This window comes from Portunus trituberculatus, chromosome 25 (genome assembly GCF_017591435.1).
Source record: "Portunus trituberculatus isolate SZX2019 chromosome 25, ASM1759143v1, whole genome shotgun sequence".
Taxonomy (NCBI): domain Eukaryota; kingdom Metazoa; phylum Arthropoda; class Malacostraca; order Decapoda; family Portunidae; genus Portunus; species Portunus trituberculatus.
In genome coordinates, this window is record NC_059279.1 from 7672501 (window position 1) to 7685000 (window position 12500).

At 39.2% G+C, this 12500-nt stretch overlaps 1 protein-coding gene and 1 long non-coding RNA gene across 7 annotated transcripts in view; both read left to right on the forward strand.

The window, feature by feature from the left end:
* Positions 1-4895: 4895 nt before the first annotated feature.
* The window catches only part of LOC123508617, a 20040-nt gene continuing 12435 nt past the window's right edge, over positions 4896-12500 (forward strand). The window contains exon 1 of the long non-coding RNA XR_006675974.1: positions 4896-5037. This is a non-coding gene — a long non-coding RNA (uncharacterized LOC123508617). The remainder of the gene's footprint in view (positions 5038-12500) is intronic.
* LOC123508603 (inosine-5'-monophosphate dehydrogenase 1-like) overlaps positions 5915-12500 on the forward strand; it is a 19021-nt gene continuing 12435 nt past the window's right edge. For 4 of the 6 annotated variants that reach the window (XM_045262402.1, XM_045262403.1, XM_045262401.1 and 1 more), the window contains exons 1-9: positions 5915-6157; positions 8293-8341; positions 8972-9073; positions 9274-9402; positions 9609-9846; positions 9998-10197; positions 10694-10784; positions 10979-11115; positions 11222-11324. In XM_045262402.1, coding sequence (XP_045118337.1) covers positions 6060-6157; positions 8293-8341; positions 8972-9073; positions 9274-9402; positions 9609-9846; positions 9998-10197; positions 10694-10784; positions 10979-11115; positions 11222-11324 — 1147 coding nt within the window. In that variant the 5' untranslated portion in view covers positions 5915-6059. The remainder of the gene's footprint in view (positions 6158-8292; positions 8342-8971; positions 9074-9273; positions 9403-9608; positions 9847-9997; positions 10198-10693; positions 10785-10978; positions 11116-11221; positions 11325-12500) is intronic. The other 2 variants (XM_045262400.1, XM_045262405.1) reach the window with 2 other exon arrangements.

Sequence of the window (12500 nt, forward strand, 5' to 3'; positions counted from 1 at the left end):
CGCATATATATAATTTTTCTAATCTTATCCATTGCTTGTCAGGAAATTTAGGCCACAGTGACATAGTGTGCCATATATGTTGCCTCTGCGTATGCATCTTATATCTGACGATCTGCGGAGTGAAATCATCTCATTGCATGGATACTTGCTGTTTAACTGATTGTTTCTTGTTTGGTTGTGTTTGTTGCTTGCGAGTGCACAGCGCAGAGGCCCAAACTTCTGCGTGCTGGTGTCTGGGTTACCCTGGGCGTGCAAATAAAGCATTATAGTTTTCTTATCTTAACACTTTCTGCTGACCACGTGCTACCTCATCTACTCCCTTTAAAATCAAGGATATAATGCTGCTGAGTGCAAAAATTACATTGCTCATAAAAGTCCATGGTGTCTCCAACAACACTTTCTGCTAACCACCTGCTAACTCATCTACTTCCTATAGAACATAATGCTGCTGAGTGCAAGGTTACACATGTATCGTGCACACACCAGCTTTCTATTTCAGCACATCAGCCGTCTCTAGTTGCTGTTGGTACGGTGTCAAGGGGGTAGTGACCTGAGACTGCAAAGTGACAGTCAATAGGTGCGGCCATGGGTGAGGCAGAGAGGGGATAAAGTCGTCTTGAAACAGGAATTTACCCCTTCACCACCATCGCCACCACCACTGCCACACCCAAGGCCACGTGGAAGAGTAGCGCGAGTTCCTTTGTGTTTTCTGAGATTAATGAAGACATTTGCTGCGAATACCACTTCAATAGCTCGTGGATTTATATGTATATATATATATATATATATATATATATATATATATATATATATATATATATATATATATATATACTTTGGAGTTAAATTAGGTAAGGATAGATAAAAGTAACACGTGACATGGTAATCAAACCTCCTAACTCACCTCAAGTGTAGCTATGATGTGTGTGGTTCCTTCACTTCATCCTTCATTTCCACACCGTGAGCGGGACAACCTAGCCAGTATTGAGGTCACGGGGAAGGGATTTATGAACACTCTTGGGACCATGCTTGGGACCCTCGCTATATAGGAGTCGTCCCCTACATTAGCGTTGCCATCCTAGCCCAGCCCTCGTTCACCGACATATTCTTGGAGCCTTATTTACGTAGGGCAAGATGACTAACCTCCCACAGTCACGTCGGGGGCGGTGTCCAAGGCTACGGCGAGAACCTGTTGGAGTAAGGAGGGTGGAGTATTCAAGTTATTTTGGGTGGTGGTGGTCGCCCTAGTTGGTTGGTTGGTACAGGTCCCGGTGCCAAAGTTCAGGTCCATCTCTTTAATCTTCCAGGTGAAATGCAAGATGTGTGAATAACTACGTGCAATACAGGTTATGGTAGTTTATTATGTTTGGATAGCTTAGATTAGTTATTACTGCACTCTAGTGTCTACTTACTTCCTGACGTGACACAACGAGCCACATTCTACACTCCGGGTAATCCCTGCCTCGGATTACTATGCTACATGAGACTTACGTGCTTTTACCTTTAGAGCTAAATGAGATAATAGAACAGGTGATTACAGGACTAGTATTGACCGTCACGTGGCGAGTATCTAGGCAACCTTCTCCCCTTACTCTCATTACCTTCCCCTCCTCTTATCACCGTCAGGTCCTCCTCCCTAACCGTCCATTAAATACTCCTTATTACCTGCATAACCTATCGAAGTTATACAGAAACTGCCCTAACCTCATTCTTCACCATTAAAACCCTGATCAATTTAAACCAACCAGCACAAGGGGACGGGAGGCTCGTGGGGTCTTCTCCTGCCTATCTCTCTCGCGGACTCACTTGGCACCGTATGAAGCCACGCGTGCCCAGTGTGGAGGTGGGCACGCTAGATCCCACGTGGACAAGGCTAGAGCCCCGATCCCCTCCGGTATGGTTCAGTTACATGCAGATAACTAGTTTTCCTTCCCGCGGGTGATGTAACGTTCAAGGATAATAGACCGGTTCACTAATATGGAGCACGAGGAACAGGGAGACAGGCTGCAGGGGATAGCAACGTCCGCAGCGACTTGGCATCATCATCCAACCCCCGCATCCCGTTCTGTCGCCGCTCGTTCGTCACCCGCCGCCTTGTCGTCTCGCCTCGTTTAGTATCGACGGACGTGTTGCATCAAGCCGGCTCTGATACTCTGACCCAATAAAAAAAGAAAGCCAAATAGTAGAGGAATGAAGTTCATGATAGAATAAAAGCAAGTGAACATCAGGTAACCATTTATCATACATAATCATGTCTGGGGGTGAAGAGAAGGGCTGCGGAAGAATATAAAGAGAGATGCAAGGGTGCTCTGACTCCGTGTGCCAGACTTTCCCACTCAACCATGTGAACGTTCCATTGGGATATGTTTAGAGGCGTTCCTGGAAGGCGGCGTATGGTGCATCTAGTAAACTGATGGGGTAATATACGTCTTTTTTTTTTTTTTTCTTTTTTTCTTATGCCACCTTCCCGTTTGCCAGAAAGATTAGCGTCGCATGCAAGAAAGCAAAACGAAGTCATGTAGATAAGAAAGCATTTCTCGGTAACGGGTTCAATAACTTCCTGGTGTGATATTAATTGAGTACTTGTTTTTTTGATTAAAATTTCCAGCAAGTCTAGGTATATGTGATCAGAGTTAAATAACCACTGCCGTGTTTGGACGTAGAGTATTTGGAGCAGAGAAAACGATGAGTCTTAATTTTGTTATATTTTCTTACTTCCTCGTCAATTGCGTGACAGCTTAGTTCTCGAGTTGCTTCAGGCACGCCATCGCCTCACGAAGAGGAAATTATTTCACTCGTATAAACTATTCATGGGCGTGCATTCCTTTGTCCCTGTCCCTCGTTTTAGACTATACTGTAGGCACTTCCCTTCCTTCTCTCCGCCCTCTTTTAGCGACATTTCCTCCTTGACTATTATATAGCAAGAAAACAATTATGTTAAGGTAATTTTTATACTTACATGAGCACATCTGCAATGAAAAAATATAGGCAAGATAAATGTTTTATACATGGACTGCCACGTGTAAATAGACTGACTTACTGATTCCCTTAGGTCAATGAATGGTCTTGCACACATAAAAAGAAAGATAAAATCAATAGAATAAGGAATAGGTACATAAATAGAAACAAATATGAAATTATAAGTGTCATCCAATACAGGATGTTTCAAGTAACATTTTTATAAATGAAGGAGGAAGAGGAAAAGGAGTAGACCAAGGACTTAGAAAAATAATATCTTAACTTAATACTGATACTAAACTTCACAGAACCAATATTGCATTCCACTTAAAAGGACAGAGTGACAGAGGGAGGGTGTGAGGGTGTAGCTCGTTCCCAAAATAGATGTGCGAGGATGCAAGAAGAAAAGCTACGAAGCAACCGAGGTAAGGGCTTGGCTAACGAATGAGTAATGGGTATTGTGGAGACGTGTTAGGTGAGTGTCTGGCGAAGATAAGGAGCGACAAGTTGCGTGACTCCTCGGAATGGAACCAGGATTTGACATAACGCCGTGTCTCGCGGCTACTGTATTGATGAAATGGAATAATGAATCATGACGAAAGTGAATGAAATAAATGTCTAATCGTGAATACTCGCACTAGACAAGGAATGAAAATGAATGAAAAATACACGAATATGCAGCTAACAAACTTGGGTGATGCTTTGACTAAGATTACAGTTACACATGCACACTTAAGTAGGTAGATGAAATAACGATTAGTGAATACATAACGCACTGAATAAGAGATTACTTGACAAATAAACGAAAGCATGAATAAACAATTAGACTGAAGTTAAATGACGCATAGGTTAGTAATAGCAGTGACACACACACACACACACACACACACACACACACACACACACACACACACACACACACATGGGTTTACCAGTGACATTCTTAGTATAGACAAGGGTATTAAGGAAAAGGGTGGGGGAGGGGAGGTAGGGCATTCTAAATAGACTAGAGAAAGTTTGTCCATTTCTGTTTCCTGTTGGCTGCTGTATCCTGTTAAGATAGATAAGATTATTACCGTTGTTGTTGTTGTTGTTGTTATTGTTGTTGTTTTTGTTATTGTTATTATTATTATTATTATTATTATTATTATTATTATTATTATTATTATTATTGTTGTTGTTGTTGTTGTTGTTGTAGTTGTTGTTGTTGTTGTTGTTATCAGTATTATTGTTATTGTTATACACACACACACACACACACACACACACACACACACACAATAATAATAATAATAATAATAATAATAATTATTATTATTATTATTATTATTATTATTATTATTATTATTATTATTATTATTATTATTATTATTATTATTATTATTATTATTATTATTATTATTATTATTATTATTATTATTATTATTATTATTATTATTATTATTATTATTATTATTACTAGTAGTCGTCGTAATAGCAGTAGTAGTAGTAGTAGTAGTAGTAGTAGTAGTAGTAGTAGTAGTAGTAGTAGTAGTAGTAGTAGTAGTAGTAGCAGCAGTAAAGTGGTCGTAATAATAACAACAGTATTTCCAAAAGATATAGCGACAATAAGGTAAATGATTAACCCAAACATGTAAACTGTTTCAACACCAAACACAAAAATCTCTATAAAAATCACCCCTTGAAAAAAGAAAAAAAAAATCACTACAGTAAGACTGCGTAAAACTGCGTCAAAAAGCCACTGAGAAGCAGAAATATGCGTTCAATCCCACCCTTGTAACAACCTGAAGGAGAGGAGGGAGAGATGCAGGGGAGACGGAGACAGGGAGGAGAGGAGAGGAGCTAAGGGTTGGCCCAGTACACGGAGACCTAGTGAGGCAGAGAAACAAACAAATAGAATGCGAAAGAGTGCCAACATGGAGAAGAGGGAGGAGGAGAGGAAGGGGGATGGTTTGCTCATGAGTGGCGCCTAAAGGGTGGTCCTTCTAGTTTTCCCGCCTCTGTGTCTCAGCTCACGTCTGGCGCAGAGAGAGAGAGAGAGAGAGAGAGAGAGAGAGAGAGAGAGAGAGAGAGAGAGAGGTGGGAGGGGAGATGAGGGAGCGACACAGCGGTCAGGCACCAAGACACACCCACATTTGTATCGTGCCACAGACAAAACACAATAGTGATCATTGAAACATTTTACCGTGTCATCCTCTCATACTGAAGCGCCCCCTGCAATGCCACTGTATCAGAGAGAGAGAGAGAGAGAGAGAGAGAGAGAGAGAGAGAGAGAGATTTGTGGGGATAGAGGTTCTGCGACCTTGAATTGGTATTGAAAAATTAAGTTTGCCCTACTCTCTCTCTCTCTCTCTCTCTCTCTCTCTCTCTCTCTCTCTCTCAGGCACCAATATTAACGTTGGATTCACGAGGGACCATGGTAGCTCATGTAAATATATCAGCGTATTGCATGCCTTTTCTCAAGGTGGTGGATGTAATGCATATTATATACATAGTATATATTCTGTTCGTCGTGTTTATGAAAAAAAAGAAAAGAAAAAAAAAAGCAAGTTCGTGGATGAACAACGTGTTGCTGGTTTGACATTATGTATGAAGAATTTCCTGACACATGGAAGAGAGATGTCGGCCAAAATCTTCTGGCAAAGAAATGTGTCTGCGAATAAAGCTATTATTAGCCAGCGACTTACATGCGCAACTCATTTCAACTTTCCCGCTCTTCACGTTGCTTGGCAACAGGTGTATATGTAAGAGAAGCTATACTTATATCTGCTAGGTGGCTTTTAGTATGATAATGTTTCCTACTTTGATAAGCAATTTGGTATTCATTAATATGTCAAAATGTTATAAAGATGTTATTATTTTTAGTTAATACTATTCTAAGGTATAATATATTGAAGCAGAGGATAGATTTTGTGTTGGCTGAGAGCAACTCGGGTCCGCCAAGAGTGTCCACCTCGCGCTGTGCCAGTCTGATCCACGCGGTGAGGGCGGGTGGATCAGGAAGTCAGGCAGGCAGAGACTACATTGGCTGTTTTTCGAGTCAATTAATTTCGACTCCAGTTATTTTGAACTTTGAGAAGGGTGCCGTGAAACACAACAGAATGGCTGACTATCTGATCTGCGGAGGAACAAGCTACGTTCCCGAAGATGGCAACACCGGGGCTCAGATGTTCGCTTCAGGGGAAGGCCTCACCTACCAGTAAGTGTTTATGCCTCACTGTGCTGCTAACTGGGCCCTCCGATGCGTTGCAGGAGAGGAGCTGGGCTATCAGGAGCTTGGGGCATCAGCGGGGATCAGGGATGCTGCTGTGATGTTGGGACGACGGGATGCTGCGGGAGGGTCTTTCTACAGGAGTCATTATTGATAGTTACAGCAATGCTGGACTCGACCTGCGTCTGTCTGTCAGTGCTGCGGCACACGTGGCCCGCGCCCCAGCCATCCTGTTACCTTGCCGCCCTATACCTTTGTCATTTTATCCCAAGGGAACGAAAACATGACCGGTGCTTGCACGCCCGCACTCCTTGGTAGTCAGTATGCCATGTCGTGCTGCAGTGTCCTCCGGGAAACCTTCCCTAGAGGAAGCTAACATGAATATTGTCTGCACTACTCTGTGCCGTACGTGCCGTGCTTCATCCTCCCTCACCAGGAAGCCACAGAGGTGCACGGGATTCACCAAGTGTACACGTAGCATTCACAGGTGTTTTATAACAGACACCGTGCGTTACTGTAAGGACCCGCCACCTCAGCACCGGTGTGTCCAAGGATCAAGGGCAAACTCATGGTTGTACCGATGTATCGAAAACGATAATACTGGCCAACATGAAGATAATGCTGGGTACTAAAATGATAATGATGGATAGAGAAGATCTATTTCTGTTGTTACCAGGCACGGCAGGCACAGACTGTTAACCCTAACTACTACTGCTAGGTCAGTCCTCGATTTTATTATTTCAAGGAAACTTATTTCAAATGAGAGAATCTTATATCTCATGCACGTCTCGGTTTTATATAATAGGCTCGTACACTTTTTTTCCAGAAACGTGGCAATAGATGATAATAGAATGAGCGGAAAGTAACATTCATAATTGATATGTTGAATTTCAAGTAATAGCCTAAAATCACAAAACTATGAATTCTGTAAAAAATGTTGTAGTTGGTATTTTCTTTGCCGCTTGTGATGCATTTGGATTGTCGCGCATTCCAGCAAAAGTCAGCTGTAACATGACGGCTCCATTTACCTGTGTACCTACTCTCTCTTCTCGCTGTCTGGTGAATCCTCTGTGTTTATCACCGACATCTCCAGCATTTCCCGAAAAAAAAAATAAATAAATAAATAAATTAAAAGGAAAAGTGCGAATGTATTTATTGAATTGAATGACATGTTACAATCTAGAAGTTTGTAATTTTTAAACATCATAACGAGTTTATTTTCCTTTCCCAGAAAACCTACATACACCCGTAAACTCACACCAAGCTGCTGCCTCGGTTTCTTTTATCGTTATCTGGAATTCATTGTTATGCATGGGTTCATAAATTTGTGGTCCTTTAAGATTGTCTTCCTTGGCTTTTGCATCACTCGTTTATGGATTTTTCTTAGAGAAGCTAAATGAATGTTGTTTCATTATGCTTCAGTGTTTTGAGGAAATGTTACAAGCCCAGTTTTATATGTAACTCCTTTTACACAAGTGGCATATAAACAACGTTGTGAGACACTTGTGTCATTGTATTTCTTGGTGGCCGGCAGTCCCGCTTACTTAGAATCAGGACAAGGAGAGGGGAAAACTACCGATTTCCGATTGTACTAGAGTGTAATGTGATGTTGGTTTGCTGAACAAGGATCATGTTACCAGGGGTCAAGGAAAGTTCATCGTTTGTCATGGATGTTGGTGGAACGAATGTTTCGTCATGTTGGCAGCCTACGACTTTCGACTTGTCTGTCATTGTGTCGCATGCATATCATGGTATGCCCATCTGTGTCATGAATATGAACCTAACCCTACGGGTGGCGAACTGATGCTTCTTGTTCATCTTGTTCATTCATCTGCTGTGCTCAATTGCTCTACTCCACATCGCACTTGTAAAGGATAAATAAACCACAGATTTATTTATTTATTTTTTACTTTAGGTACATTTTAGTTGACTTAGTGATATTAATGAATTGTTAAGGTTATTCAAAATAAAATAAATGCATCAGTGTAATATTCTGAATATTTGAAGAAAACCTGTTTTTACATATTTCCACAATCTCTCTCTCTCTCTCTCTCTCTCTCTCTCTCTCTCTCTCTCTCTCTCTATGAAGTACATTCTTGTCATTTTGTATGATTTCCTTTCAGAGACTTCATTATCCTTCCTGGTTTCATTGACTTCACAGCTGATGAAGTGGTGAGTAATCAGTATTCTATTATACAGTACACACACACACACACACACACAGTAGCTCAGTGGTTAGAGCGCTGGCTTCACAAGCCAGAGGACCGGGGTTCGATTTCCCGGCCGGGTGGAGATATTTGGGTGTGTCTCCTTTGACGTGTAGCCCCTGTTCACCTAGCAGTGAGTAAGTACGGGATGTAAATCGAGGAGTTGTGACCTTGTTGTCCCGGTGTGTGGTGTGTGCCTGGTCTCAGGCCTAACCGAAGATCGGAAATAATGAGCTCTGAGCTCATTCCGTAGGGTAACGTCTGGCTGTCTCGTCAGAGACTGCAGCAGATCAAACAGTGAAACACACACACACACACACACACACACACACACACACACACACACACACACACACACACACACACACTATTCACCTCTATTTTGGTAATGTTGAGGGGTTTAATTTCTAGCTTATGTAGAAATATGCCGAATAACTACTGGCGGCCACTTATATATATATATATATATATATATATATATATATATATATATATATATATATATATATATATATTTATATATATTGCTTTTGAAGTGTGTGTATAGTAATTGATAATCAAGTAAAATTAAACATATGATTTTCCCTCATGGCAGGACCTGACTTCTGCCCTGACCAAGAAAATAAGTCTGAAAGCCCCACTGGTGTCCTCCCCAATGGACACAGTCACAGAGTCCGAAATGGCTATTGCTATGGCAGTAAGTGGTTGACTTGCATGGTTACAGATCTGGTTTGTTTCCCTATGTGCCATGTCAAGGAGAGAGGTGTGGATATGTTTCCAAGACATCTTATTTTGAATTTTCTTAGTTCAGACTGCTGCAATATTCGAAGTTAGTAAATTTTCAATACCTTATATGCACCCATTGCAACTCACCACTGCTGTTTGTCCCTTCAAAAGCTTTGTGGTGGCATTGGTATCATCCATCACAACTGTAATCCAGATATCCAGGCCCAGGAAGTGATGAAGGTCAAGAAATACAAACATGGATTCATCCGTGATCCTGTTTGCCTCACTCCTGACCACAGGGTTGGTGCTCATTGGTTACTGATAAGGTTTTGTTCTCTGGGGAGGGACTGCTTTTCAGAGATTAGGTGCTTAACAGCTTTGTCAATTCAGATTACTTTTTCTCAAGGATTAGCTATTCATTTGTTCTCTTACTGCCACATGTGTGTGTTTCTTTTCGGAGTTATTTTCTTGTTAGAAAAATAATAATACTATGATATGTATGGCAGGTGAGTGATGTATTTGAAGTGAAGAAGCGTCATGGGTTTGGTGGCATCCCCATCACAGAGGATGGCAAGATGGGCAGTCGACTGATGGGTATTGTCACTTCCCGAGACATTGACTTCCTGGAGCCCAATTCAGACAAGCTGCTTTCTGAGATCATGACTCCCTTTGATGATCTGGTCACTGCTCCAGCCGGAGTCAGTTTGGACAAGGCCAATGAAATATTACAAAGATCCAAAAAAGGTACATAATTACATACTCTGTAATAGGCTAGAAGATTACCAGATTTTTACTAAATGAGCTTTATCATGTGTACAGTATTACCAGATTTTTACTAAATGAGCTTTATTATGTGTACAGTATTGTTTCCTTTTCATGGAAACTTTCTTTTCAGGGAAGTTGCCCATCATCAATGAACACTTTGAGTTGGTGGCCCTCATAGCACGGACGGATCTTAAGAAGTCTAGGAACTTCCCTAATGCTTCTTACGATGCCAACAATCAGCTCTTGGTTGGAGCTGCCATTGGTACCCGAGAGACTGACAAAGTGAGGCTGCAGATGCTGGTCCATGCAGGAGTGGATGTGGTAGTTTTGGTAAGAATGGGCTCTTCTGAGTAATGTCTGATATTTATATGCCTGAAGTCAATTTCAGTTAAGTTTTATTAAGTTGGATACAGATAATTTGAACATTTGGTAATCTGGGTCTACAGAACCCACAAATTACAAATTTGTATACATTAAGCTTTGTGTATTTTGCTTAATGCTTTACTGAAGGAATCCATCCAGTTAAGTTGAATAATCACTGTACCTTAGTCTCAATCCTGTATCTATTAGTACTTAATTCAAAGGCTAGTGATCAGAATCCTACTGTATAGGTGTCATTACATCGGTTTACCTCAGCATTGATGCATTACTGGCATGATCATAGGTGTTGCAGTTCTCCCTCCATGAATGTTTCTAATAATTTACTGCTCTCTAACCTAAGAATGGTACTGTTTGAAGGAAAGTAGACTTAGACTTATTGTTAGCACCCTGATGTGATATATAATTATTTATGTTTAATTGTAGCTAATTATTCAAAATGTTGCAGGACTCCTCACAAGGTAACTCCATCTACCAGATCAACCTGATCCGTTACATCAAGAGCACCTATCCAGAACTACAGATCATTGGTGGCAATGGTGAGCTGTGCTTCAGTTTGTTGAAGCCCATCTTCCTATCCTTAAATTTAAATGACTGGTTTTATAGATTTTACCTTCCTTGTCAGCGGCTAAGGTCTAAGAGAATGGTGTTAATGAGTGTGTTAGAGGCCTTGACTTGGCAGCCTCAGTATCTGTATGTATCAGTACCTCACAAACTATCCATACACTTTCAGTTGTGACAGCAGCACAGGCCAAGAACTTGATAGATGCAGGAGTGGATGGGCTGAGGGTTGGTATGGGGGCTGGCTCCATCTGCATCACACAGGAGGTCATGGCTGTAGGCAGGCCACAAGCCACTGCTGTCTACAAGGTGAATGTCCTGTGCAATTTAAAAAGGAGCAAATTATAAGAAATAATCAAGGAAGTTCAGTGTTTATGACAAAAATCATTCACTTCTGTTTTTTGGTTGTTAACAGGTCGCAGAATATGCTCGGAGGTTTGGTGTGCCAGTCATGGCTGATGGAGGAATTAGCTCTGTAGGTCACATCATCAAGGCTTTGTCCCTTGGTGCCTCCACAGGTGAGGTCACTTATAAGCTGATTGAAGAGAGAAAGAGAGATCCAAAATACTTTGTTTTGCATGAGATCTATTATCATTTCTTCTTTGTTGCTACAATCAATCCAATTCCAAAAGTCACTGACACTTCCATATATAAGAGATTTCCATTTTTTATGAAAACACTCAAGATGCATTTGTAGTAATATTCTTATTCCATTCTGTTTTGCTGTATATATCAGTGAATTTAATCCAGTTTAAAAACTTGTTTGCAAGGAAGTATTCTGTGTTTTATATGACCTAGCCTAAGTTGTAGCATTGTCTCATGAAGCTGTGTTACATAAGGAAGGGGTTATCTTTGTTGACCTGCACTGAGGGGCTTCCTAAGCCTCCTAAGCCTGGAAGGTGCTGTTATTTGTTTCACTTATGAACATCGTGAAGAAGTGCTAGACCACTGTACTTTGAATACCTTATTTTGCATTTCCTGTACTGCTTACATGCAGATTTTGCTTTTGCTCTTTAAGTTCTCTTCAGCTACTTAGAGTGAAGTTTCTTGTCCAATCACCTTGTCCTTGTATGCTTATTTATAGTTAGAGTAACTCTCTCCTCTAGAGACATTGAAGGTTTTCATATATATATATATTATATATATATATATATGAATATATATACATTATATATATATATATATATATATATATATATATATATATATATATATATATATATATATATATATATATATATATATATATATATATATATATATATATATATATATATATATATATATATATATATATATATATATATATATATATATATATATATATATATATATATATATATATATATATATATATATATATATATATATATATATATATATATATATATATATATATATATATATATATATATATATATATATATATATATATATATATATATATATATATATATATATATATATATATATATATATATATATATATATATATATATATATATATATATATATATATATATATATATATATATATATATATATATATATATATATATATATATATATATATATATATATATATATATATATATATATATATATATATATATATATATATATATATATATATATATATATATATATATATATATATATATATATATATATATATATATATATATATATATATA